This window comes from Cetorhinus maximus, chromosome 11, assembly GCF_964194155.1.
Source record: "Cetorhinus maximus chromosome 11, sCetMax3.hap1.1, whole genome shotgun sequence".
Taxonomy (NCBI): domain Eukaryota; kingdom Metazoa; phylum Chordata; class Chondrichthyes; order Lamniformes; family Cetorhinidae; genus Cetorhinus; species Cetorhinus maximus.
The window spans coordinates 96,111,118-96,138,890 of record NC_135889.1 but is presented as its reverse complement, the minus strand read 5'-3'; the positions used below and the strand labels follow the sequence as shown (position 1 = coordinate 96,138,890).

The following is a 27,773-nucleotide window of genomic DNA, read 5'->3' as shown; positions in this document are numbered from 1 at the left end:
AAAGGCCTTCTGGAAGTCCAAGTAGATAACATCCATTGGCTCTCCTTTGTCTAACCTACTCGTTACCTCCTCAAAGAATTCTAACAGATTTGTCAGGCATGACCTCCCCTTGATGAAACCATGCTGACTTTGCCCGATTTTACCATGCACTTCCAAGTATTCTGAAATCTCATCCTTAATAATGGACTCTAAAATCTTACCAACGACCGAGGTCAGGCTAATCAGTCTGCAATTTCCCGTCTTTTGCCTCACTCCCTTCTTAAACAGGGGGGTTACATTAGCGATTTTCCAGTCCTCTGGGACCCTCCCTGACTCCAGTGATTCCTGAAAGATCACCACTAACGCCTCCACTATCTCTTCAGCTATCTCCTTCAGAACTCTGGGGTGTAATCCATCTGGTCCAGGTGATTTATCCACCTTCAGACCTTTCAGCTTTCCTAGCACCTTCTCCTTGGTAATGGCCACCATACTCACCTCTGCCCCCCGACTCTCTTGAACTTTGAGGATGTCACTCATGTCTTCCACTGTGAAGACTGACGCAAAGTACCTATTCAGTTCCTCCGCCATTTCTTTGTTCCCCACTACTACTTCTCCAGCGTCATTTTCCAGTGGCCCAATGTCCACTTTTGCCTCTCTCTTACCCTTTATATATCTAAAAAAAACTCTTGCAATCTTCTTTTATATTACTGGCTAGTTTACCCTCACATTTAATCTTCTCCCACTTTATTTCTTGCGCTGGAAAGGGGGGACGCAGTGGACGATGAAGATGTCAACGTAGTGGCTGCGGCTGCACACAATGAGTCCAGCAGTGAGTCCGAGGATGAGCATACACAGGGAAACATTGAGGGGGTAGATGCTGGTCTGGGACTACTCCAGGGAGTCAGGGACACCTGGGAGGCTTTAATCCAATGAACCTTCAGCTAGCACAAAACAGATGGATCACCAGGACAAGCCTGGGCTGCCGCCTCGATCCTTGACACTTAAATGCAAAATCTGCCAGGTCAGCAGCACTAACTAAGAGGCTTGTCGATAAAGCTGAATGTTCAACAAATCACTCATTACACTTTTCTTAAACATACACATGCAGAAGAAACGAGGCACCCTCAGCCATGGTCACACACCTGGCATTTAATGTGTGAAGCAGAAGTTATCACAAATGGAAAACAATAGTGTAAACAATCAAAAATAAATCATCAGGACTTAATCTCAGGCCAACACGAAAGCACCAGTGAAAAATCTGTGGTGTGCCTAAGGTGCCTTATGCTTTCATTTACGGGTGCCTTGTCTTGGTGCTGCCCCATTGCTTGGAGTGGCATCTGAGCCAGCCTGCTGACTCTGCTGTCCTGTCGGTCTTGATGACCTTGGTGATCGTCCTCTGGCCCGTGGAGCCTGTGCTGGCCCCGTCTGGGAGGGAGCTGCCAGTTCCACAGCTGGCATCTCCCCAGTTGTCACAGCCTCACCGGATGCAACAGTCACTGGGAGAGGCGCGGAGGAGCTGCTGCCCTCATCTGGAGCGCCCTGAGAGATGCCCGCAGAGACGACAGGCAGCTGCTGCGCTGACGTGAGGTTGCTTCGGACCTCCCTGCTCACTGTGGATGGATGTGCAACGAGCTGGGAAGCATGATGCCCACGCCATCTCCCACCCTGGCACTGACCAGCTGAGGTCATTGCCGATGTGAGGGCTTGCTGGTCAGAATGCATCCCCAGGAAGCCCTGGCGGGTCTCCTGGAGTAGGCTCAACACGAGAGTTGCCACTCTCTCCATGGAGGATGCATGGCTCGGATATGAGGCTCATTGCTTCAGCGAGCGTCCATGTGGACTCCTCCACCACGGACACCGTGCCAAGCATAGCCTCATGTATCTCCCCCAGATGCTCCCGCACACCCGGCCGCATTTCCTGCACCTGCTGCATCACAGACGACTCCAGAGGCACATCATCAAGTACCGACTGAGCATGTGCCTGGTCCCCTGCAGTCTTCCGACTGCTGGCACCATGGGCACTCTCTGTCTTTGCCAGCTCATCCAGCAAGTGTGAAGTGCCATCACCACTGTGCCCCGGGACACTAGCCGTTGTTCTAATTCCCACTGAGGTGCTAGTGTCTGCGCTGGTGCCTGCCTCGCAGAGATGGTGTGATGCTGGTGAGACTGCAGGCCCCTCAGGTGTGAGAGGGGGCCTCTACTGCTCCTCCTCCCGGCCCTGCTATGATGATGCTGTAAGGAAGAACGAGGACAGTGGATCAGTTAATGTGCAGATAATGATAAAGCTCATCCCTGTCCCCCCAGCTCATTATGCGCTCAACATTCCATAACCAATGGCTCAGCAATGTTGCAACAATAACTGGTGTAACAATCATCAGTGATATGGCTGTTGGGAGAACAATGCTGACATCACTGTTGGGCATAAATACCTGGCTGTGGCACCCCAGCCTCACCGACACCAGTAGAACTTGGTGCATGGTGCCTCTCCAGTTCAAGGGCCTCCTGCTCAAAGCGGCTTAGTATGAAGAGTTGTGTCTGGCTGCCTCCAGTCCTCACACGCTTGGCTGCATTCTGCACATTCTTCTTCTGAAAAAGAGAGAAAAACATTGATTAGGGCAAATTGCACATGGACTCTGCTCGCACACAGCCCACCCCAACCAGAGTGGGACATATCAGGGCTCCAGTGCCTCCTCACCCCGCTGCTGCCAATCACTCAGACAAAGATGCTAGGCCTGCTCCCCACCCCCCCACCGCCCCCTTGGACACATGTTGCCTACATCACATTAGGAACCACACGGTATTTCCTCCCATAGCAAGGAGGCACAAGCACGTGCTGTGCAGAGGGCAGCAGATGGTTCATTGCCACGCTACATTGAAGCTCCCCTTCCACCATCTCATCACCCTGACTGGGGCATGTCCTGGAGTTCTGAGTCTGCACCTAGGTGCAGCTCTTCCAAGTTGCCCCCAAACCAGTCATGTGGGACTTATATCAACACATGATGCGGGGCAAAACTCATCTCCTCATGACCGTCTCAGGCTGACCTCAGCATGGACACTCTCTGCTTACCCACCCAGCAAAGGAAAAATGCCATCAATGATTTAATGCAGTCACAACACTAAGACTTGTTGGAGGGTGTGGGGGTGACCACAGAGGGTAAGGCTACCTGCTGGGTTAAATGCCCAATGCCAACATGGTACTCACCCTGCCAGAGCGCAACAACTCGTTGAAGCGCTTGCGGCACTGGATCCAGGTGCGCCGCACCACGTCGCGGGAGCTCACCACCTCCGCAGGCAGGTTTTGTCAAGTGGGGGGGCCACCTCCTCCCATCCTGGGGAACCAACATCTCCCACCGCACTGCTACCTCCTCAAGGAGGGCAGTAAGGCAGTCATCAGAAAAACGAGGGGCGCACTGGCCCCCCGCTGGCCTACCCTCCAGCCTGGCCTGCTCACCCAAACCCCTCTGCTGCGACCTGGAACTGGCCATTATGAGGAGCCTACAGGAGGCTGCCAGGCCTTCTTTTAACCAGACTGCTGGGTTGCCTTTGGACCCAGCGGTCTGTGCACACCCACCGTCGCCCACACACTCCCGCTCTCCACGGGAGTCGGGAAGTACACTGGGCAGGCCTTAATTGGCCCGCCCGTGTAAAATGACTGCGCGGACCCGATCACGGGCAGAAATCGGGTCCCCGCCCGCTCCCACCCCCCCCACACCCCCTGCCAAATGGAAAATCCTGGCCCAAGTCTCTGGAATGGGGTCTGAACCCACAATCATATAACCCATAGATGAGAGTACGACAAACTGAGTCACAACTGGCACAATAAGATCATTATGGTACCATAAAGAAGTGATCATGCATGCTCCAGTAAATATTTTTCTTTTATATTGTCCACTTTGGTCTATCACTCTTTCTCACCCCAATACTGGGCCCAAATATCTATGATCCCTCTCTGCCACAATAATGGTGGCAGACCAGAAATTGAAGCCCACCAGCGACAAGTGCTTGACTCCCTCAGGCTTCTCAATGTTAGGCAATTTATATAATATTGATGCATCTGCGCAAGCATTGGCACATCTTGGATGCCCATTTGAAGGTCAATAAAATGCAGACTTAATTAACTACTGGTGGCAAAATCAGTAGGCCCGGCTGAAGAAGTCAGTAACTCAGCCTCCTTTCAGCAATGCCACCTGATGGGGCGTTGGCAGGGGCTGGGAGGGGCGGTAGTGAAGACAATTCTACTGTGCATTCCAGACCATGAACCCTACCTGGAAAACCTTCGTGGACTCTACTTTTGCACTAGAAATATACTGCATTTCTGCACCCTGCAGGCTTGCTTAATGTTGGGAGCAGAGACTAGTGGAATTTGTCATATTTCCAGCAGATCTATCAGCGCTTCAGCTCTAGAAAGCATCAGACTTAGCTTTGTGGGCACAGATTCTGCAAAGTCAATTTTGTGGTTCCCTTTGCAAAGATCGCACTTCTGCTGTCCCAGTGCTCACACGTTTCTCCCCTTATGCAATGTGCACTCAAGCTAACTGCTTGCAGAAATAAATCAGAAGATATTGCTAAACAAGGAACAAAGGTTCATCACCTTTTCAGTCAGAGAGCAGCAGGCAGCAGGGGAGAGGGAAAATGCAATAGTAATACAAGTGCTGGCAAAACAGAAGGCAACTGGAGGTCATGCGCCTTGGGAATCAACATTTATGTATATAATTGATACCTAAGCAGTTTTTAGACCGAATGAACCGAATACTATTAAAGTTGGTTAACCTACTCATGTTAATAATCTTGACCCCCATGACAGTGTAAATCTGCACTCACAACCTGTGACATGTCCAGTGCCTCTGACTAGCATGTGTCCCTGAGAGAGAAATACTGTCATAACAAAGGCAAATGCTTGTACTCAAAGCATGTGATGTGCCTATAGGAATTTTAGCTTTTTTTTTCATAAATGCAATAGTAACAGAAACTGACCATACTGTCTATCATTTAACTTTTGGAGATGTGGACAGTACCAACATTAGCCAAGAAGGAACTCACCTATATTAATGTTAGGAAGGCATCTGGGTGACACCAGGAGAATATATCAAAAGATATGTAATGGGATGCTAGAATTAATTGTTCGACCTGTCAAGTGTCCTTGTGATAATTGATGTTGTAGGATTTGGTGATTCTTTCATTAGATACAATATTAATTGATTGATTGATCTTGGCCCTCCAGCTCACACCTTTGCTGAAATCTACAATCGAAACTTAATGGTTTTGTACCTGAAAATGTCTGGCAAGATTTATTGGATTTCTTTCTTGGAGAATTTACAATGTAACACTTTGAAACTTTTTGTAGCAAGGATAGAAAAGCCTTTTGTTTGTAATAGATAATACATTTGTAAAACCTTTCCTTACTTTTAAAATTAAAAATGAACGTGATACATTACAGGGGTAGCCATGCTTTTTCAAGAAAAACACCTGTCTTCTCCCTAACAATGCAAGAACATAAGAAATAGGAGTAGGCCATTTGGCTCTCAAGCCTGCTCCATTAATCAACAAGCTCCTGGCTAATTATGATTATAGCCTTAACTCCTCTTTTCTGCTTGCTGCACCCCCCCGCCCCACCCCCAACAACTCTTGGCTCCCTTGTCAATAAGAAATCTGTCTAACTCAGTTTTGAATTTATTAGTGACCCAGCCTCCACTGCTCTCTGGGGTAGAGAATTCCAAAGATTACTGACCCTCTGAGAGAAGAAATTCCTCCTCGTCTCCCCTTATTTTATAAGGAGACCCCTTATTTGGAAATTGCGCCTCCCTAGTTCTAGATTCTCCCATGAGGGGAAACATTCTCTCAGCATCAACCCTGTGGCCCCTCACAATCCTCATGGACTTCTTCCGCATAAGGAATTTAGAAACTTCCTCAATTTGAGTTAGAATGAAGTCAATTTTCAGCTTTAATGCACGGGTCTTGAGCATCATATGGACACAAAAGGGAAACTCTGCGGGAAAGAATTGCATGGCCTTTACAGAAGCTGCCTGGTTTTCCAAAATTAAGGGAAGGAAGATCCAGTCCCAGTGGGTTCTTTGAGGGGATATGCTATTGTCTCTGCCAAATTTCCCTTTTCACATTCCATCCAGGTAATAAGGCTCTACATGTGGGAAGTGAGATGAAAACCCATCCCATTGGGCCGACCTGGCAAGATGCAGTGACTTCAGAGAATCCTGCTGCGCTGCACTGCAGAACTGCACCAGACGTCTTCATGTACCTAAAATAATGCTTCAAATATCCACAAATGCCACCCTAGAATCACAGGGCATGACTGCTGGGAAACTTCTCAATCACAAATTTAACCATTCTGATTCATGGCACTGCATCCTCAAGGCAGGCACGGTGGTTAGGTGCATGAAAACGGCATCATGATAGATTCTGGTTTGTAGGGATGACACAGTGATTGGACATACTGGTTAGCTATTGAGGGAAGTCTCACTTAAAAATGAAAACGAAAGGGTTGTTTTATAGGAATTTTAAGGCCATTTGTGTTCTGTCATTTGCTTCTTGCCCCTATGGCAGTCTATATAGTCAATAGAAATGGACAATTCATTTTCTTAGCTTTGCAGGTATCTTGGAGAAGGTAATAAACTGCAACGCCCACTGGCAAATATCACAAGTGACCTGATTTATACAGTGCCCTTCTGCACCTTACTAATGTGGCAAAGGGTCCATCTGGACTGCCTGGAAAGCTTCTATGACAAAGAAAATCAAGACAATGCCCATTGTCACGAATACAGACAATGGTGTTCTTCTGGTAGAAGTGGGCTGTAGGTCTGGCCTAACTTCTCAAAAACCTGCAAGGGAAACACAACCATCTGAGGCATTGATGGGCAGAGAAATCTAAAGAAGACCTTCTGGGTCTGTTAGCTAATATGGAGTTAGAAATCTATGTGTTGGCAGCAAATGCCTTGCTCTCAATTCATTCCATCTAATCTCTTCTAACTGAGATCTCCATTTTTCTTTCTCTCTCTTTCAACTTTTTCCCATGTTACATGGGAACAATGCTGGTTGATCACCCTTCATGTCAACCATCATTTTTTGGGATTTGGCGATTGGTTATTACAGCTGGATGTCTTTCTTGCTGCTAACCCTCCCCATTTATCTGGGCTAGGAGCTGGCACCAATGTACATTGGCTTGCCTGCCCCAGTGGCTGGGTTCCTCTGTGGCCAACAAATTCTGGAATGGGACTCAAACCCAGAACATTCTGGCTTAGAGGCACAGGTGCTGCTGCCTGAGGCAAACTCTAGCTATTGGGATATCCATTGCTGGAGGTCCCAAATCAACTTTCTCCAGTACTTACTCTATATGGTAGCATACAGCTGCACAGAAGCTCCATAGCTGCAAATAGATGATGACACAAAGTTTCAGATATCTTAACCTAGCTGGTGTCCTCAATGTGTTATCAGTCTTACGGATACCAATGTGCTGCTTTATACCAACATTTACACAGTGGTCATGTTTCAAAGGTTGGATTTGGCATGGTAATTAGGAAAAATTATGCAGACAAGTAGGCTGCTCCTACCCACCTCCACTAACATGGCAGGGGTGAAGGATGCAGGGGGTATAGATGGGCACTTATCTGAACTGGCAATTTTTCATGAGAATCCTGCTGAAGACTTTTTGGAGTATGATGATGAGCATCAAGACATAGAATACTAACGCCACAAGAATTATAGGGCGGAACGTTATTGTTCCTTGTCAGCAGGTTTGCAGATGAGGGGCCCATAACATTCCCAGGTGACCTTTGTGCTGCCCTCCCACCCACCCCAAACCTGTCCGCAATTTTACGTGGAGCGGAAGAGGCATGGGGAGGCCTGCCCACCCACCCTAACCCCTAATGAGGCCCCTCCTGCCCAGCCTAAATTTTGAGGCTGACAGGAGGAGTCCGGGGAAGGGGGGAAGCCCAGCAGGTCACCCTGCTCAGGGCTCAGGCAGGAAGAGGGGGCCTTTTCCATATCAGGTGCCCACCCAGGAATGTCACCCTCCATTCCCCATGAGTATTCCCTCTCACATCACGGCCTCTCCATCAAGACCCCCATCCCCTCTCTCCCCACCCCTCCCGGCCTAACCTTCTGTCCCTGCCATGCGACCCACAACACTTAGCTGGTCCTGGACCCCGGGACTTAGAACCTGGAATTGTTTGTAGTAAATTAGATTGGCCGGTAGCTCTCTGAGGTGGGACTTTCACCTGAGTGAGTGGCAGAAGTCCCATCTCCAGCCAACTAACACCCCTCGGAAAGGCTGTAGGGCTGGCTGACTCTTCAGGTGGTGGGATGGGAAATTCTGCAACCTAAAAGTCCTGCCACAAATGTGGGAGCTGGAAACTGTCCACAAGTGTGTAATTTATCATGTGGAATCTTGTGTCCTCCCCCTTTGAGGGTTTAGTGGCAGGGGGGTATTTAATCAGGTAGGAGGGTGGCGGATAGGAACCCCACTGCCTTCCCGCCTCCAATTAAGTACTGGTGGGAAAGCCCATGGATGGCCTTCCTCCCCCACCGCCAATTGAGACCTGTGCCTGGGTCCCTCCTCCATCCTAGGACTCCGGGTGGGTGTAGTACCAGCAGCAACCACCATCTCCCTGGCAGCGCTGCTGAGTATAAAAGATCTCTTGGCCTCTGATTGGCTGACAGCTCTTGGCGGGCGAGGGCACTTACACCCCAGGGTCCTTGATCCTAGGGGAAGGCTCACCACTGACCTGTCAAGTGCCTGAGTGGCACAAGATGCAGTGGGTCTTCCGTAAAAGAGGGGGGGGGGTCTCGCTGGCTCTGTAGCCAACTGATGGGCTGAGGCCCCCATCACCTCCGCAAAATTCCACCCATCCTTTTCAAAAAGCCTTGTCATTCTAATTTCTTGAAATGTAGTTTCGTTAGATAAATCAAGTGAGCCTTGACTTGAAATATTAAATCGATAGATTGTGCATTTTATATCATGCCTTTCACAATATGAGGATCTCCCTCAGTATTTCACCTCCAAGGAAGTACTGTTGAAATGTAGCAATATATTGTTAAAATGACAGTCGGTTTACACTCGTCAAGGTCCCACAAACAGCAATAGGGTAGATAACTAGGATTTTTTTTTAAGAATGTTTGGTTGAGGAAAATATTTTGGCCAGAACAAAGAAGAAAGTTTCATTCAGACCATCTGAACACATGGACCACAACAGCAATTACAGACTGACATATTATTGGCAATATTTGCTGATTAACGTTTATCTTTCTGATACCCCTTCTTTCTGTTTGCCCTTTTAGTGCAGAACATAACTCATTTATTTTACATAGGCTTAAATGGTGTTAGAGGACTGGCATGCCAATTTGGTAAACATTCAACAATATTTTCTAGCCCTGCAGCTCTATCCGTCAACCTCTGTATAAGACAATTTTAAACATGCTCCTCTGGATATCATTTTAGCTAATTTTAAATCAAAAGGCTGACTTCTTCCTTCCATTGTGCATCTAGTTGAGAGAACAGTATCCATATTTAGTTCTAACTACTTGAAACTTTTATCAGTGAAAAGCTGATGGAGGCATAGGACAGGATTTTTGCTAGAGGTAGATCAAGTTGGGAAATTTCCCAGCTTGCTGCATCTACCTTGGGAAAAAAAGACCCCCAAAGTCACCATTTTAGCTCCAGAGGGGGGGTGGGGTTGGGCATGGGTTGGGGGGGCAGGATGGGGGATTGGGCTGGGCCTGCTAACCCCAGAAGCAGAGCGTAGGTGGCCACTGGGGTAGTCAAGTGCCAAGGCAGACTGGTTAAAATGCCTGCTTCGATTCTCTGAGACTTCATCCCAAGTTGTTATAAGATTTTAGGCCTTCTAGCCCTTACCCTCTCACCCCTAACCACTCCTCATAGCCCTTTATACGCCTTCCATGCCAACTTATGCTCTCCCACCAAACCAACTCACCCTGTATCCACCCTTGGCAGACCTCAGAAGCAATGTAGAGATGAAATAAATTAAAATTCAAAAAATCTAATACAGATTTCACTATATATTTTTTTGAACTCCCATTCTTGAAAGTGCATCAAACCTTTTAAATCTCAAGTAGTTTATCTCTTATAAAAGAACAAACTTCTATTCACATCCCACATCAAAGACATCTAATCCTTTAATAACCTTTTAAGTTGTCAGTCAAACTGTAAATTTAGAGCACCTCCCTGCTGAGGTAATTGTAGCTTTTGAAACACCACCTATCATTCACAGAGAGCCCTTAGAAAAATGTTAACAAACAGCTACTGAAGCTGCTAGAACAAAGATTTTTTAACTCTCACTGATTCTTCTGCCTTTTTTTTTCATTTTTATAGGACTGGGAATTTAACTAACTTTGTATCATGATAGTTATACAGACACAAGCTGCCCTTCAAGAGCATTCATGTCTATTCCATAAATTTGTGACTCCCACATTGTAGGTTAAAGCCCTTGCAACAGCCAAATTGGGATTGGTTTGAACTCGACACTGAGTTCAAATGGCCTTCCTGAATTTGGGTTTCCTTCATGTGTGAGTCACACGCTGTCTCCTGTGCTCTATCGGCAAAAATTGGATCTGTCGGAAATGGAAGTGGGACATCAGCATTTGGGTCCTACCCATCATTTTGGAAGCTAAGTTGAGTCTCCATGATTCCACAAAAATCCTGGTCTTAAAGTACTTCCCTGTGTACATCACATTTTTCCAAATCTCCATTCAGTTGAAATATATAGAAGAGAACAAATCACTTTCGATTTTGAAAAGAATCTAAATCAAAATTAATTTAATAAAATTATTTGAAAATCAATACTTACAAGCCCATAAAAAATGATTTAGACTATCCTGCCTTAGGCTATTTTGCAACCTGGAATGGTCCAAACATTCACAGACACGAAAGCTCAATAACTGAGGCCACAATAAATGTACACTTATTGAAACAAATTGTAGCTTAGGAAAACAAATAGTGAACATGATAAGAATGCAAAGCCAGTGTACTGCATAAAACATGTATTTATTTTGGATCACATGATTTATTGTTAACAATTTCCCTTGCTGAATTGTTTGCATTTTCTGCAGATTGTAATCAATTGATTTGGCATCACTACAAATTAAGAGTGCAGGAGGGCATACCTAAAAATGAGGTGTCAACCTGGTGAACCTACAACACAGGACTATTTGCGTGCCAAACAGCATAAGCAGCAAGCAATAGACAGAGCTAAGCGATTCTACAACTAACGGATCAGATCTAAGCTCTGTGGTCCGGCCACATCCAATTGAGAATGGTGGTGGACAATTAAACAACTCACTGGAGGAGGAGGCTCCACAAATATCCCCATCCTCAATGATGGAGGAGCCCAGCAGATCAGTGCAAAAGATAAGGCTGAATGAAGCATTTGCAACAATCTTCAGCCAGAAGTGCTGAGTGGATGATCCATCTCGGTCTCCACCGGAGGTCCCAGCATCACAGATACCAGTCTTCAGCCAATTCGATTCACTCCACGTGATATCAAGAAATGGCTGAAGGCACTGGCTACTGCAAAGGCTATGGGTCCTGACAATATTCAGGCAATAATACTAAGACTTCTACTCCAGAACTTGCCGTGTCCCTAACCAAGCTGTTCCAATACAGCTACAACACTGACATCTACCCTGCAATGTAAAATATTGCCCAGGTATGTCCTGTATATAAAAAGCAGTACAAATCCAAACTGGCCAATTACTGCCCCTCAGTCTACTCTCAATCATCAGTAAAGTGATGGAAGGTGTCATCAATAGTGCTATCAAGCGGCACTTACTTATCAATAACATACTCACTGACGTTCAATTTGGGTTCTGCCAGGGCCATTCAACTCATGACCTCATTACAGCCTTGGTTCAAACATGGGCAAAAGAGCTGAACTCAAGAAGATGAGATGAAGGTGAGAGTAACTGCCCTTGACATCAAGACTACCATCTAGAAGGACAAGGCCAGCAGATAGATGGGAACACCACCACCTGCAATTTCCCCTCCAAACCACTCACTATCCTGGCTTGGAAATATATTGCCGTTCCTTAACTGTCACTGCACCAAAAGCCTGGAACTCTCTTCCTAACAGCACTGTGTGTGGACCTACATCATTTGGAGTGCTGCAGTTCGAGAAGGCAGCTCACCACCATCTCTCAAGGGTAATGAGGGATGGGCAATAAATGCTGACCTGGCCAGTGAAACCACGTCCCATGAATGAATTTTTTAAAATCCTGAATACGCCTCAACAAACACACAAATTTCTGTTGGAAATTCCTTGGTTTCTATCAGTTTCTGGGGTCACTGAATTCTGAATGCCATTATATTTTGGCACCCATTTACAACCTACCAAAAGCAGCATTGTGCTTCTCTCACTGCCCTCATTTAATCATTAAATCTGAATATCTAGCGCAATAAAAAAAGCTCCATTTGGTTTGTTTTGTTTATATACAACAGAGTTTGCCCACCTTACAAAATCAAGTTGTTTTGAAGACGTAGATCTTTGCTATGTTGTCACTCATTGTATTGCTCTGTTGTTATATTGTGTTATTGCTTTAGGCAAAAGTTGTTGCTGTATCAGCAGTAATACTTGCTTTTTTTTCTTGCTAGGTGGTACACCATACAGGGCAAGCTATTCCAGATGGATTGGCAGTTGATTGGATTGGCAAGAATCTATACTGGTGTGACAAAACAAAGCTGACTATTGAAGTCTCGAAACTTAATGGACTTTATAGGACAGTCCTTGTGAACACAGGATTAAGGACTCCTAAGCACCTGGCAATAGATCCTCGCACTGGGTATGAACACAACAGTATAACAGTTTATGCTGCTGCTAAAGTTATCGAAATATGTTTTCACAATGACTAAGTTATACAGAACCCTAAACAAATAAACTTTTATCAATGTATATAAAAGTATGGAATAATGCTAACTCAGCAACCTGTTTAACGAAGGAGTTCATTAAATTTAGCTCTGCTGCTTTAAGGGTTTAATGGCAGGGGATTCCTGTCAACATTTCAATTTCAATGTTTGAGTTATCTATGACACTCAGCGACTGTGCATATGAAATTGTCACTGGTATAGTTTACATTTGCCTATAATTTGCATACTGAGTTGGAAGTTTAACTTTCTTTATGAATTATTGATGCCATTTTACAATGGCAGTAAATCTGCTTAAATCACATATTTTAGATTTCTCTTTTAGTCCTTTGGACTATTGAGGCATACAGCACTCTTATTTTTTTTCCCCTGGGCAGTCATGTTATTTCTACCTTCAATATCGTCATGTGTGACAAATTATGTACATATACTATTATTTTGTAGAAGTGCTGCCAGAGGTAAAGGTTAACATATTAAAACTTGACGCAAATGCTGGAAACCTGAAATGGAAATAGAAAATGCCAGAAAAAAAACTTAGCAGGTCAGGCCACATCTGTGAAGAGAGGAGGCAGGGTTAAAGTTTCAAGTCTTATAATTCTTCATTGGGATTAGAATTACATTGAATATCATAGTATTTTGCAGCACAGAAATGGAACATTCAGCCCAACTGTTTTGTGCCATTATATGAGTTGCACTTGAATGTCCTCCCACCTTACTTTATCTTAACCTAGCATGAACTTCTGTTCCTTTCTCCCTCTAGCATCCCTTTAAATGCATCCATACTATTTTCCTCAATATTCCATGAAGTAGCATGTTACAAATTCTGACATCTCTCTGAGTGAACAAGATTCTCCTGGAATCATAGACTGATATAGCAGAGTAGGCGATAGCACCTGACATGCTGAGTGTTTCTAGTATTTTCTGTTTTTATGTTTGGATTTGAATTCAGTGTAACATTTCTTTAATAAATATTTTTGAATAGATATTTGTATTGGACTGACCATGGCGATTATCCACATATTGGCCGTGTAGGAATGGATGGAACTAATAAAAGCATTGTCATAGACACAAAAATTTCAAAGCCAAGTGGCCTCTGTCTGGATTATGTGAATAACAGGCTGTATTGGACTGATAATGAGCAAGGTTATATAGAGTTTGCTGACCTGGATGGATCCAATAGACATAGAGGTAGGTAAGGCTATTTTTTTCTCCATTTTGAATTATTCTATTATATGTATATATTTCAATTCAGCACACTACATAAAAACAATAAAACCATTTCATTTTTGAAGCTTGTTTATGATAAATTTGGTAAATTTTCTTTCACTTTGATGGCTGATGTTTCTATTGAAAAGACCCGGTGAAATTAAAATATTGATAACTGTATCATTGCATAAAGCTATCATTTAATTGTCTGAACTATATGCAATATTATAAAATATCCATAAGTGCAATAAAATTATCCTTTATTTGCAATAGAGCACTCTATTGCTCTAAAGTCTGCTAAGCCAGTTTTCATCTATTGATCTCAATATGTCATTTTGTATCTGATCTTAACCAGATTTGCACATTATAACCCTAATTTTAAACCCCTGTGCCCAACAAGAGTGGCGTGTATGTACAGTTAAAATCCTGGCAGCAAGCTACTTACTTCAATCATGTCACCTATGTGTGTGTTACCATTTTAATTGGTACAGTTTGGGCAGCCAATGAGGCCCTTGGCCTAAGTAGGTGAAGGTCTCACTGACATTCAAAAGCCAACATTGCGTGTAATTCAGACCTAACAATATTGATGTCACATTTGGTGACATTGCCCAGAGCATTTGGTGTGAAGAAACAGCAAGCTCATAGGAAGGCTGAAAAGCTCATCTAGCTTTATATTTTTTTAAGTTAACCTGTAAACTTTGGGCTCCCACAAGAGCCACAGGCTTCCCTCTCCCATCCATGATGACCTACTTATCTGACTGCCGAGGATTGTTCCAGTTGTGCCACCCTGCCATACTTGCCCAAGTCCCATCTGCTGGCATGTGGTGGTTATCACTGAGTATGGATGAGAGTTAGGTCTGGTATTCTTAAATGAGGCCCAAATGTTATAATGGGTGACTTTCGCATGCTGAGGTAAGCTTGATACTCAGATTGTCAACACCACATCCAGAGCTGTTCCTCTAGATAAAATTGAAACTGTTTTCAAATAGTACACACATTAAAATCAATTAACACGCAAGAAGCCATAAAGCTTACATTGGTATTGTCTGAGATATTGGGCGGAATCTTTCAATCCCGTTAGCAGCAGGAAGTTTGGCAGATGGGGAACTTAATTTGGCCTGAGTTTCCCAATGGCGAGAGGAATTAAGTTCTCAGGACTTTAAAGGCAGGTCGACCTTCCCGACATAAATGTCAAGAAGCCTTTTTGCATGCATTGGCAAGCCATGCATGCTTATTAAAAGACTGGCTTGCTGGAATTGGATACCCCCTCCAAATTAAGTTCCCTACCAGCGAGAAATTTGAATGTTCACTTTTACGACTGCACATAAATGGTGTGCATCTTGCGAAATCAACTGCTTCCATGATTCACGGTGAGTTGCCACTGCATTGTCCTCTTTGGGGAGCATGTATAAATGCCAGCCTATGCTTGAGACCAGTGCAAGTTGCATGGAGGATGACCAAGGAAGGGAGGAAGGGTTAGCAGGGAAGGGTAGAGCAGTGGCTGGGCAAAGGTGGAAGGGATACTGCAGGCTGTCCGGTTGCCCTTTAAATATGGCGCCCGGACCTCAATCCTATGAGGTAACGACAGGGACAGCGACTTCAGCCTGCCTCCGTCGTGACGATCAGCAAGCTCCCCGCAGTTGCTCATTTAATGAGCTGAACAGCAACCTGTCCCGTCGCACAGCGGGGATCACTCCCACTTCCGTGCCTGCTCCCAAACTTAGACCCAGGACAGAAGATTCCGGCCATTGATGCAAATACATTTTTTCAACAGGCATTTTAATGGTTGACTACGTTGAAAAATAGTTGCACCTGTCATTTTATTCCCCAAATGAAAACAACCTGATAAATTTTATGAGCAATGCAGTTGCAAATCATAATGCATAATTCAGCCTCCTGGGTAGAATTGAAGCATTCTTCTTTTTCCAATGCAGTATTCTGCTCATTTAAAACATTTGGCTTATTTTCCAGTGTTTGATTGCTTTTGTTGGCCTTTTCTGGGAATATATTTTGTGGAAGTTGGTTATTGTAAGATAAGTCAGGTAACGTTGGGTGACCCCTCGGAGCTGTGTGATACGGATGTCTGATCTTTGAGCAGTACACAGCAATAGCAATGACTTTGCATTGTGACTGGAGTTTATACAGCCGGGTCAGGGAGAAATTTAGGAATGGAAGATTTTTCACCTGAATTTTAGTTTTAATAGTTTTGCGGTGAAATTCAGGAAATAGCATCAATAAAAATATGGATTTAAAGTGAGCTGTGTGTTGAATTTTGATTCTTTTTTAAAAATTATTCTTTTTTAAAGTCATTTGAGAGGACTTTTTTTTTCCCCCCTGAAATCTTGGGTGAAAGCTCAATGCACCCTTGTAGCCCTGCTAAAATTGGAGACTTACCATTTTGGGAATTACAGAAGCAAACCCATTATCTGTAAGTCTGCAATGTTACATGGTGGATGCAGCAATTTACTGGACAATTTCAGGATAGTTCTGTGCAGGACCATATACTGCTGCTGTCTGAAGCTGCAATTGGCATTTTGAAACTGAATCTTCTGGCTGGGGAGGTTCTAATCCAGTCACAATAACTTAAAATGAAGAGAAACAATACAAATGATGAAATCTTCAGTAGAAAGTTAAAAAAAAAGAACATATTAATGATGCAAAAGGGATCTAGCAGAATTATAAACAGAAAAGTTTTAAGTTCTGATGAAGGGATGCACACAGTAAAACCTTACAGTTTATGGAATAAAAACCCATGACAGATATTCAAATATGATACTCTGTGGAGAAATGTGGAATTCAATGCCTTTTGCATGAATTTATTCTAATTTATAAGAAAAAGTTAGCAAGATCAGTGTAAAATATGGTGTGTATTCTCCAGCTGTCTACTGTGATAATTACTTATAATTTTGAGTCGGTATTTGGTACTGGAATTAAAATGCCAGATTTCAAGGTGTGCTAAAGGCTTCCTTTTCTTATATTGCTATTTGGAATGAAGATTCATCCTAGGTCAATGATTGATTGCTGCAACATGTACCATTTAAAACTAAGATGGTCCTGTGAATTCTGTGTCCTCATTAAGGGATTTTCAAGATGCTGACCAAAGAGGTTCTGAAAGTGAAGGAAAGATTTTTTTAAAAGCATAGTATAGCCAGTTAGATATCTGCCTGGAGATGATTGGAGACACAGTACAGGCTGCGTGTTTGAATTCTATTATTGATTAATTTGTTAATTGAAAATCAGTCACAGAATGAATTGAGCTCGATAGAACAAATCTGTGTCAAGTGTATTAGCAGCTGGCAAATATTGGTGAGCAGAAACAGCTAAAGGTTATTCAATACAAGTCACGAATGGAAAGGAAAGCAAATTATTGTCTTATTCCCTCCAGTTGTCATTACTGGAATGAATTGCACGTTCAAATTTTTATATGGATCCCTGACAGCTTAATGGGTAAATGCATCACCCTTGTGAGCCCGAACCTTGCATTGTAGAAGGCCTGAAGCTGCTATTCATAATCTGCGCTGAGTTAGCTGAACACAGCTGAGGTGCTTTAATTAGCCTCCATCCCTCCACTAAACCATGGAAAAAACTCAACCCAAAGTACCCAATCCTGACTGTTTCTTAAAGCCCTCTGTTGGAAATACATTTGTATGAGCATTGTGTGAAGATAGAATTGAGCTTAGCCCTGATAGTCTACACTGTTAGATAACCTTCTGACACTCACACATAGAGAATGACCAGCTAGATAAGGGGCTGCCAGTGTCTATAAAATTGTGCCCAGACTCTGCACCTTCAAAAGAGAGGAAAAACAGGGGAAAAGAATTGGGGAAAGTTGGGCTCCATTGAGCAAACTCTACTTATCTCATGCTAATCCATATTTTTTGTTGTAAATTTTGAGAGTTTTGGCTGGATTACGAGGATTTCAGTTCAAAGTGTTTCCTTTCCAAATGAAATTGTTATTTCATATTGAAGAATGCCGATGAGCAGGCGTATTCTTTTTCTGTCAGGTGCTGGACCGCGTAAAACCGCAAGCTAACAGAGTTCGTGCTTTGTTCTGAGTTCTTTTAAATGGTAATGAAGAACCCTAGGGAGTTGACATATTGTCACAGCAATTATTCATAAGAAGTTATGTGCCAGTTGTACCTGATGGTTCATGCAATATTGAATGTTGTGGCTGGCAGTCTTCCAAAGTAATGCACTAACATAACCATATCCTATTACAGTTTGTAACCAAGACATCCCGCATGTGTTAGCGGTTACATTATTTGAAGACTACATCTACTGGACAGACTGGAAAACTAAGTCGGTTAGCCGTGCTCACAAAACCACAGGCTTGAACAAGATGTCACTAATCAGCTCCTGGCATCAGATAATGGATATCCGTGTGTATCATCCCTACAGACAGCCAGATGGTAATCCTTCACGACATGCTATATACTTCCAAAAGTTAATGCATAAATCACTTGTTTAATTGGATAATTTGTATAATTATGGCTGGGAAGTCATTTTACTTTTTTTTAAAAAAAACATCAAGTTATAAGAAGGAAACATTATTATTGTTATTATCATCATGTGGAAATTATTTCAGAGCAGTGAATATTTTGCATTATACTCAGTGGCCTTGCATGAACTCGGCACATCAACCCGATAGGCGCCTAGAGTCAGCTAAGCCTAAACTAATTGACTTATAGAGAATATATCACATGCATTGACCCTTATCTTGCTGAATGAACAGGAATTTTGTAGAGTTAGCATAAGAGCCTTGACACATACTTTTACAGGTTTAAAATTAAAGTTTTGATTTTATCTAACTTCATGCGAATTTTCTAACAATGCCTTTAAACCTTTAATTGCATAACTGTAGATGTGTGCCCTTGGCATTCGCCCACACTCCACAACAGCCACACTTATCCAGTGACTCATTTGCTCTTGCCATGATATGTTAAGATTTCACGATGTGGTTGACATTCACTTATAGTATTCAGACTAGATTTCAAGCTTAGAAAGAGCCACACAAGTCATAAATCATGAGTCATGCATTCTTATTAGTAAAGCTGCTTCTAGCTGCCTAGAACTAGTAATTGTGCCTCTAAATATACAAAAAACTCAGCCATAAACTCCTATGAATTTATGGCCTAATAGTTATAAGAAATTACATATAAGGAGAATGTTATAGTTTTGCAGAGCACTGAGATACGAGAGGGTTCAAAGATTTTACTCTATTTCATTAGCATTAAGAAACAGAAAAGAGGAACAAATTTGTAGGCAAATTTCAGAGAAATATAAAAATAATAAGAGCAGTAATGGTAAGGGACTTAAGTTCCCCCAAAAAGGCTGGTGAAAAAAAATGTAAAAGGCAAGGAGAATGAAGAATTCCTAAAATGTGTGTAGGAAAGCTTTGACTTCTTGAGGATCCCACTTTCAGTCGTTCCAATGGTGGTCATGCATTCAGCTGCTGAGGCTCTTGCATTCCCTCCTTAAAGCTCTCCATTTATCTACCTCCTTTAAGATGCTCCTTAAAACTCACCTCTTTGACCAGGCTTTTGGTCATCTGTCCTAATTTCTCCTTTATGTGACTCAGTGTCAAATTTCATTTGAGAACCTTCCTGTGAAGTGTCTTAAGACATTTTACTGTGTTAAAGGTGCTATATAAATGCAAGTTGCTATTGTTCTTAAATAAGTCCATTTCTAGTGCACAGAGGACCTAATCCTGGGAAATGAAGTCGAGTAAGTGGAGTCTAATTCGATGGGGAACATCTGGAGAATAGAGATCATGATAAAATTAGGTGTAAAATAGTTATGGAAAAGGATATAGGAAAATCAAAGATGAAAATACCCTAGGAGGGAGCCAGTTTCAGTAATTTAGGAAGAAATCTAGCAGAGGTGGACAGGAAACAAAGATTGGCCAAGGGAACATAAATGTGCAATGGCAGGCCTTCAAAGTAGAGATGGTTCTGGTACAAATCAAGAACTTACCCCCAAAGGAGGAGCACCCAAAGCTGAAGCTCCCTGGATGTTAAAGGAAATAAAGATTAAAATAAAACAAAGCAAAGAAGGCTTATGGCAAATGCTAGGAACAGGATATAATCGGACAGCAGACAGAATACAGAGTGCAGGGGAAAATTAAGAAAGGATTAAGAAGGAAAAAGAAAGCGTGAGAAAATATTAGCAGGTAACATAAAAGTGAACCCAAAAATCCTACATATAAAATGGAAAAAGATAGTAATGATGGGGCTTATTATTAACAAAGAAACATTTTTTCTTGTGAAGACAGAGGGCATGACTGAGCTACTGAGTGAATATTTTGTATTTGTCTCCTGAAAAGGGAAAGATGAATTAATGTCAGTAAAGAAGAGGGAGTAGATATACTGGATTTGGTTAAAAAAAAAGGGAAGTGTAAGTAAGTTAGCAGTGTTCAAAATTAACAAGTCAGCCAGACTAGATGGGATGTATACTAGGTTGCTGAACGAACCAAGGGTAGAGAAAGCACAAGTTCTGACCACAATCTTTCAGTCCTCCTTGGATCGATGAGAGGTGCCAGGGGAATGGACGATTAGTAATATTACACTTCTGTTCAAAAAGAGGGAGAGGGATAAAACTGGTAACCACAAGCCAGTCAGTCCAATCTCAGTGGTAGGAAAACTACTAGAGCCAAATTGCAAGGACAAAATTAATTCTTACTTGGCAAATCATTAGTTTTTAAGGGACAGCAAGCACAGATTTTTTTTAAAGGCAAGTCATGTCTGACTAAGCTGATTGAATTCTTTGGATGAAGTAATGAAGAGGGTTGATGAAAGTGGTGCTGTACATATTGCACAGTTGGACTCTCAAAACTTATTTGGAAAACGGACTTATTTGGAAAATAGAAACAAATGGGATTAAAGAAATAGTAGTAATTTGGGTAAGTTATTGACTAAGGGATAGGGATCAGAAGGTGGTGGCAAATTATTTTTTTTCTCTGACTGGAGACAAGTCCAGTTTCAGAGTTTGTGAGGATACAAAACTTGGCAGCATCGTAACGAGTGAAGAGTATGTTAACAGACTTCAAAAGTACATACTAGTGAAATGAGCAGACACATACGATGGGTGTGAAGTGATGTATTTTGGCAAAGCCAACATGGAGAAGCAGTATAATCTGGCACTGTTTCGCTGAGGAATATTTGTGTGAACATTCAAGAAGCTTTGAGGTGGTAGGGCAAATTGATGATGGCTAAGAAAGCATAAGGGACTTTTGACGTTTGTCACAATTCACTGGGGATAGTGCACTGTAATATCAAGCCTCACAGTTCCCTGAGCTGCAACAAATGTGAAAAGTTTGATCAAATCACCAGATTGTCCCAATTCTACCGAACTGTTTAATTTAGGTTAACAGAATACGAGCACCAGGTTTGTAAACTGTAAATAACTGTCTATTGAACAAATTGTCTTTAACCAGTGGCAAAAGAAAGAAATATGAACTGCTAATTTCTAAATCTACAACCTAAGCTCTACATCTTTTAAATCCCTATACACACACATACAAGACACGTAAGACACACAAAAACATGGATTTTAAGGGTAGGATAAAACAGTTCAATAGCACCAATCCAGAGTACAGGATTTGATGGGTTGATTTTGATCAAAGTCTTCCAAATTCCTTTCAGTTCTTGTTGATGACACGAGGTGGTCTTCCAACAATTTCAGTATTTAGTTCACTGGTTGAGAACTTGCTTTTCAATGTCTCTAACAATGATTTTGCCCATTGTCTCTTGACAGTGGTTTTCAGAGACAGAGCAGGTTATAGAGATATGAGGAGAAAAAGCCAGCTAGTTATTATTGTGGAATTATTGGAATCTTCCACACACAGGAGAACGAGGTTTTAGGTCGTCTTCCTTTCAGGCTAGGAGCTATTCTGCTACTATACTGCTCTCACACAAACCCTGGTCACCTGGTCAGGAACCAATTAAAATGTTGTTGCCAGGCAGCTCCCTTGGTCCACAACTCCTTTCCAGTACCACCCTGTCTTTCATGGCACACTCTGTTCCAGGACTGCAACATTGTATGTACCTCTCATCCTGTTCCAGCAGACATGTCTTTCAAACTGCAGCCATTGTAATTTTAGTCCACAGTCCAACAGAAAATAAAAAGATATGTTCCTTACACTTTGTAAATAGGGTCATTTAATAAAAAAACAAGGAAGTCATGGTAAATATTTTGAAATCTCTGGTTAGGCTTCAGCTGGAGCACTGTGTAAAATTCTGGGCACTGTACTTTCAGAAGGATGCCAAGGGCCTGAAGAGGGTAGAGAAGGGCTTACTAGGATGATAGCAGGGATGAGTGTCTTCAATTACATGGAGATATTGGAGAAGTTGAAATTGTTCTTTTTAGAGCAGAGAAGGTTAAGGGGAGACCTAATAGTGGTATTCAAAATTAATAGGGGTTTTGATAGAACAAGTAGGAAGAACCTATTTCCTCTGGAAGTCAGTTGGGAACAAAAAGTCACAGATTTAAAATGATTGGCAACAAAACTTGAGGGGAAATTAAGAGAGTTTTTTTTTCCACAGAATGGGAACATGCTACCTGAAATGTTGGCTGAAGCAGATTCCATAGGAAATTTTAAAGGAAATTGGACATGTACTTGAAGCTAACTAATTTTCAGGGTTATGGGGATAAAGTTTAGGTGTGGAATTAAATTGGACAGCTCTTTCAAAGAGCTAGCACAATCAAGACAGGCTGAATGGCACCCTTCTTGGGGATAGGATTCTCGGATTCTATGGGCGAGAAATTGGGCTTGACGGCGCCCATTTGTGGGTGCTATTAATACCATTTGAGATCTAAAATGGTATTCATACATGTATACTCCTGACCAGCAATACACCATATGTCACCTGCATGTGCAGTTAGCATCAGCTGGAAGCATCCAGAGCATGCAGATAATGGTGTCACTAATTTAACACCAGTGCCGCATTTTTGGATCTCCATGCTCCAGTCAACGCCCTCTCTTAACCTTGCAAAGCTGAACACACATTATGTTGCAAGAAAGAGTTTCCCCTACCCCCACTTCCTACATCTGGAGCTACGTAAAGGAATGACCAGCTGCTTACATGATAGTTTCTGGTTTACTTCTTTTGGCTCTTGCTACAATTCTAAATGTTTTTGGTCTTTCCATTGCAGTATCAATTTCAAAAGAATTCAGGGAGTAGTGTTGCAGGCACTGAAGTACTCTTTGCTATTTTTAGGCTTCTGCACAAATCACTGGCTCCCAAATATGACTGCATTAATAGGTCTTCCATGTGAATCAAGGTTGCACAGAGCAGGAAAAGCTTCAAGAAGAGGGAGGAGGGGAAGGAAAAGTGTTATCAGCAAGAGGCCATTTCCAGCCAAGGTGTTCAGGGAATAATTCTGATGCCTGGGCTTCAGTGATGACCGATGTTTGATACTTAGCTAGGGGGCTCATTACTGAAGTCTCTCAACTGCTCGGACCACAGCTGGAATTTTCTAGCCCCATGCAGCGGGTTGTCCTGTGGTGGGCCGGCGAGCCATTTAAGTCCCTGCTCATATCAGCAGGACCGTAAGATCCCGCCAGTGTGAGGGGCTGGAAAATTCTGGCCCACAATTCCAACCACAGAGTAGGGCAAGGACAGCATTGCCAGTGGCTATGAAGGTGACCATGGTAATAATTATTTATGCATCTAACTCCCTGTAGACAGCTGTTGGAGATATTAGCAACATCTCACACTTTACAGTCCACTGTTATTAAAGGGAGTATACTAAGGCTCTCTATTCAAAGTCTGTAAGTTTAAACTAGTGCTACATTTTCCAGTCTTATGAATTTTGAATCTATACATTTTCCAACTGCAAGCGTTTGTACATAAATTGATTTTACTGTATGTCTCATCAATTGTCTTTTATCTTCTATCTCAGTGCCTGGTCACCCATGCAAGTTATATAATGGAGGTTGCAGCAACCTTTGTTTGCTGTCTCCTGGAGGAGGATACAAATGTGCCTGCCCCACAAACTTCTACCTTGCTGCTGATGGCAAGACTTGTCTTTCCAACTGCACTGCAAGCCAGGTATTGTATGCATCTGCTATTCCTAGTCTTTAAACTCATGTCACGTTAATGCATTAATTTCACTGTGCAAATATTTTGTTTCCTTGTAACTACCCTGAGAGTCACTTCAAAAACCCTGCACACACAGAATTTATAATACCTGTCACAGGATTAACTTATGGCCAAAAATATTGATATTTGTTCTGACTTATTAAACAGGCAATCTAAAAATTCACCAACAGCCACAACTAAGTATTTAATTTACAGTTGCAAACTACGTTTTCATTGTCATTCTGGCATTCCTTGTAGAACTGGTAGCATCTGAGGAGAGAGAAACAGAAAGTTTCAGGTCTGTGACTCTTCATCAGCACCTGATGACCAGAAGAGAACAGATCTGATGCTTTTGAGCCCCGAATAGAAATTTGTTCAGTCTTGCTTGGTTTTTACAAAAATTCTTTCACAGGGTGTGGGCTTCACTGGCTACGTGAGCATTTATTGCCCAGCCTAATTGCCCATGAGAAGGTGGTGGCGAGCTGTCTTCTTGAACCGCTGCAGTCCATGTGGTGTAGGTGCACCCACAGTGCTGTTAGGGAGAGAGTTGCAGGATTTTGACCCAGCAACAGTGAAGGAGCGGCGATATATTTCTAAGTCAGGATGCTGAGTGGCTGGGAGGGGATCTTGCAGGTGGTGGTGTTCCCATGTGTCTGCTGCCCTTGTCATTCTAGATGGTAGTGGCTGTGGGTTTGGAAGGAGGACTGGTGAGTTCCTGCCGTGCATCTTGTAGATGGTACACACTGCCGCCAGTTCAGTTTCTGGTCCATGATAATCCCCAGGATGTTGATAGTGGAGGATTCAGCAATGATAATGCCATTAAATGTCAAGGGGTAAAGGTTGGATTCTCTCTTGTTGGAGATGGTCATTGCCTGGCACTTATGTGACGTGAATGTTACTTGCCACTTGTCAGCCCAAGCCTGGATATTGTCCAGGTCTTGCTGCATTTGGACATGGACTGCTTTAGTATCTGAGGAATCACAAAAGGTGCTGAATATTGTGCAATCATTAGTGAACGTCCCCATTTCTGTCCTTATGATGGAAGGAAGGACATTGATGAAGCAGCTGAAGATGTTTGGGCCTCTGACACTACTCTGAGGAACTCCTGCAGTGATGTCCTGGAACTGAGATGATTGACCTCCAACAACCACAACCATCTTCCTTAGTGCTAGGTATGACTCCAGCAGGTGGAAAGTTTTCCTCCAGATTCTCATTGACTTCAGATTTGCTAAGGCTCCTTGATGCCACACTCAGTCAAATGCTGCCTTGTTGTCAAACGCAGTCACTCTCACATCACCTCAGGAGTTCAGCTCTTTTATCCAAGTTTGAACCAAGGCCAGGAGCTGAGTGGCCCTGGCAGAACCCAAACTGAGCATCAGTGAGCAGGTAATTGCTAAGCAAGTGCTGCTTTATAGAACTGTTAATGACCACTTCCATTACTTTACTGATGATCGAAGGTAGACTGATAGGGTGGTAATTGGCCTGGTTGGATTTGTCCTGCTTTTTGTGTACAGGAAATGCCTGGGCAATTTTCCACATAGACGGGTAGATGCCAGTGTTGTAGCTGTACCGGGACAGTTTGGTTCGGGGCGTGGCAAGTTCTAGAACACGAGTCTTCAGAACTATTGCTGGAATATTGTCAGGGCACATAGCCTTTGCAGTATTCAGTGCCTTCAGCCTTTTCTTGATATCACGTGGAGTGAATCAAATTGGCTCAAGACTGGCATCTGTGATGCTGGGGACCTCCGAAGGAGGCTAAGATGGATCATCCACTCGGCATTTCTGGCTGGAGATTGTTGCAAATGCTTCAGCCTTATCCTTTGCACTGATGTGCTGGGTTCCCCCATCATTGACAATGTAGTATATATGTGGATGTGGCAGGACTGCAGAGCTTAGATCTGACCTGTTGGTTGTGGAATTGCTTTGCTCTGTCTATCGCTTGCTGCTTATGATGTTTAGCCCGCAAGTAGTCCTGTGTTGTAGCTTCACCGGGTTGATATCTCTTTTTTTTAGTGCTACCTTGGCATGCCCTCCTGCACTCTTCACTGAACCAGGGTTGATCTGCTGACTTGGTGGAAATGGTAGAGTGGGGATACGCTGGGCCTTGAGGTTGCAAATTGTGGTTGAGTAAAATTCTGCGGCTGCTGTTGGTCCACAGTGCCTCATTGTTGCCCAGTCTTTTGAGTTGCTATATCTGTTTTAAATCTATCCCATTTAGCACAGTGGTAGTTTCGCACAACACAATGGAGGGTATCCTCAATATGAAGACGGGACTTCTTCACAAGGACTACGTGGCTACGTGGTGGTCACTCCTACCGATACTGTCATGGCAGATGCATCTGCAGCAGGCAGTATGGTGAGGATGAGGTCAAGCATGTTTTTCACTCATATTGGTTCCCTCACCACCTGCCGTAAACCCAGTCTAGCAGCTATGCCCTTTAGGACTTGGCCAGCTCGTCTGTATTGGTGCTGCTGAGCCACTCATGATGGACACTGAAGACCCCAGCCAGAGCAAAATTTGGGCCCTTTCCACCTAAGCGCTTCCTCCAAGTGGTGATAAAAATGGAGGAGTACTGATTCATCAGCTGAGCGGAGATGGTACGTGGTAATCAGCAGGAGGTTTCCTTGCCCATATTTGGCCTGATGCTGGAGTCAATGTTGAGGACTCCCAGGGCAACTTTCTCCCAACTGACACCTCTGTTGGGCCTGATTTGCAAGCGAGACAGGGCATGGTGATGGTTGTGTCTGGGACATTGTCTGTAAGTTATGATTCCGTGAGTACAAATATGTCAGGCTGTTGCTTGACTAGTCTGTGAGACAGCTCTCTGAATTTTGACACAAAATTGGCAAATTTTGCCAAGTCCTCCTTGACTTAGTAGCTGTTTTGATACAATATTTCAGAGTCATTTACATTGCTCTGGATCAGGAGCCACATGTAGGCAAGATCAGGTAAGGACAGCAGATTTCCTTCCCTCAAGGGCATGAATGAACCAAGGGGGAGTTTACAACAATCGCCAATGGTTTCATGGTTACTTTTAATTCCAGATTTTTTTTTCATTGAATTCAGATTCCTTCATCTGTCGTGGTGGGATTCAAACCCGGGTCCCCAAGGCATTTCCCTGGGTCTCTGGATTACTAGTCCAGCAACAATACCACCAACTCCCCACCTCTCCTTGAGTTTGAGGAAATAATTTTATTTGGTTGGCTATCACTGAAACTTCCATCCTTTGTGATTCTTCCCGCTCCTGTGCTGTATGAAGGCCCTCGTACAATGTCTTCTCTTATTTTTTCTCCTAAATTTTCCTCAGCTTGCAGTATATGTTTTATTTGACTTCCCAAACAGAGCCCTGCAGTTCTTAGTGACTTTTAAGACCAATAGATTTTAAATCTTTTAAGTGCTTAGTTCTTGATTTTTTAACCACCGTATTTGTTTCACTTTGTGTCGAATGCTCAGGTAAGATTTTGACTGTGGCTGTAACCTCAGGACGTGGTGAAGTGATGGCATAGTGGTATTGTAGCTGGACTGGCAATCAAGGGTAATGCCCCAGGGACCCGGGTTTGAATCCTGCTATGGCAGATGGTAGAATTAAAGGTCTAATGATGGCCATGAAACCATTGTTGATTGT

The 27,773-nt window shown here is 43.2% G+C and overlaps 1 protein-coding gene across 1 annotated transcript in view; it reads left to right on the top strand.

Annotated features, from left to right (window-relative positions):
- LOC144686788 (low-density lipoprotein receptor-related protein 1-like) overlaps window positions 1–27,773 on the top strand; it is a 1,926,687-nt gene that overhangs the window by 1,674,602 nt on the left and 224,312 nt on the right. The window contains exons 59-62 of the mRNA XM_078552493.1: window positions 12,593–12,780; window positions 13,845–14,050; window positions 18,289–18,477; window positions 23,969–24,117. Of these exons, the coding sequence (XP_078408619.1) occupies window positions 12,593–12,780; window positions 13,845–14,050; window positions 18,289–18,477; window positions 23,969–24,117 (732 nt within the window). The remainder of the gene's footprint in view (window positions 1–12,592; window positions 12,781–13,844; window positions 14,051–18,288; window positions 18,478–23,968; window positions 24,118–27,773) is intronic.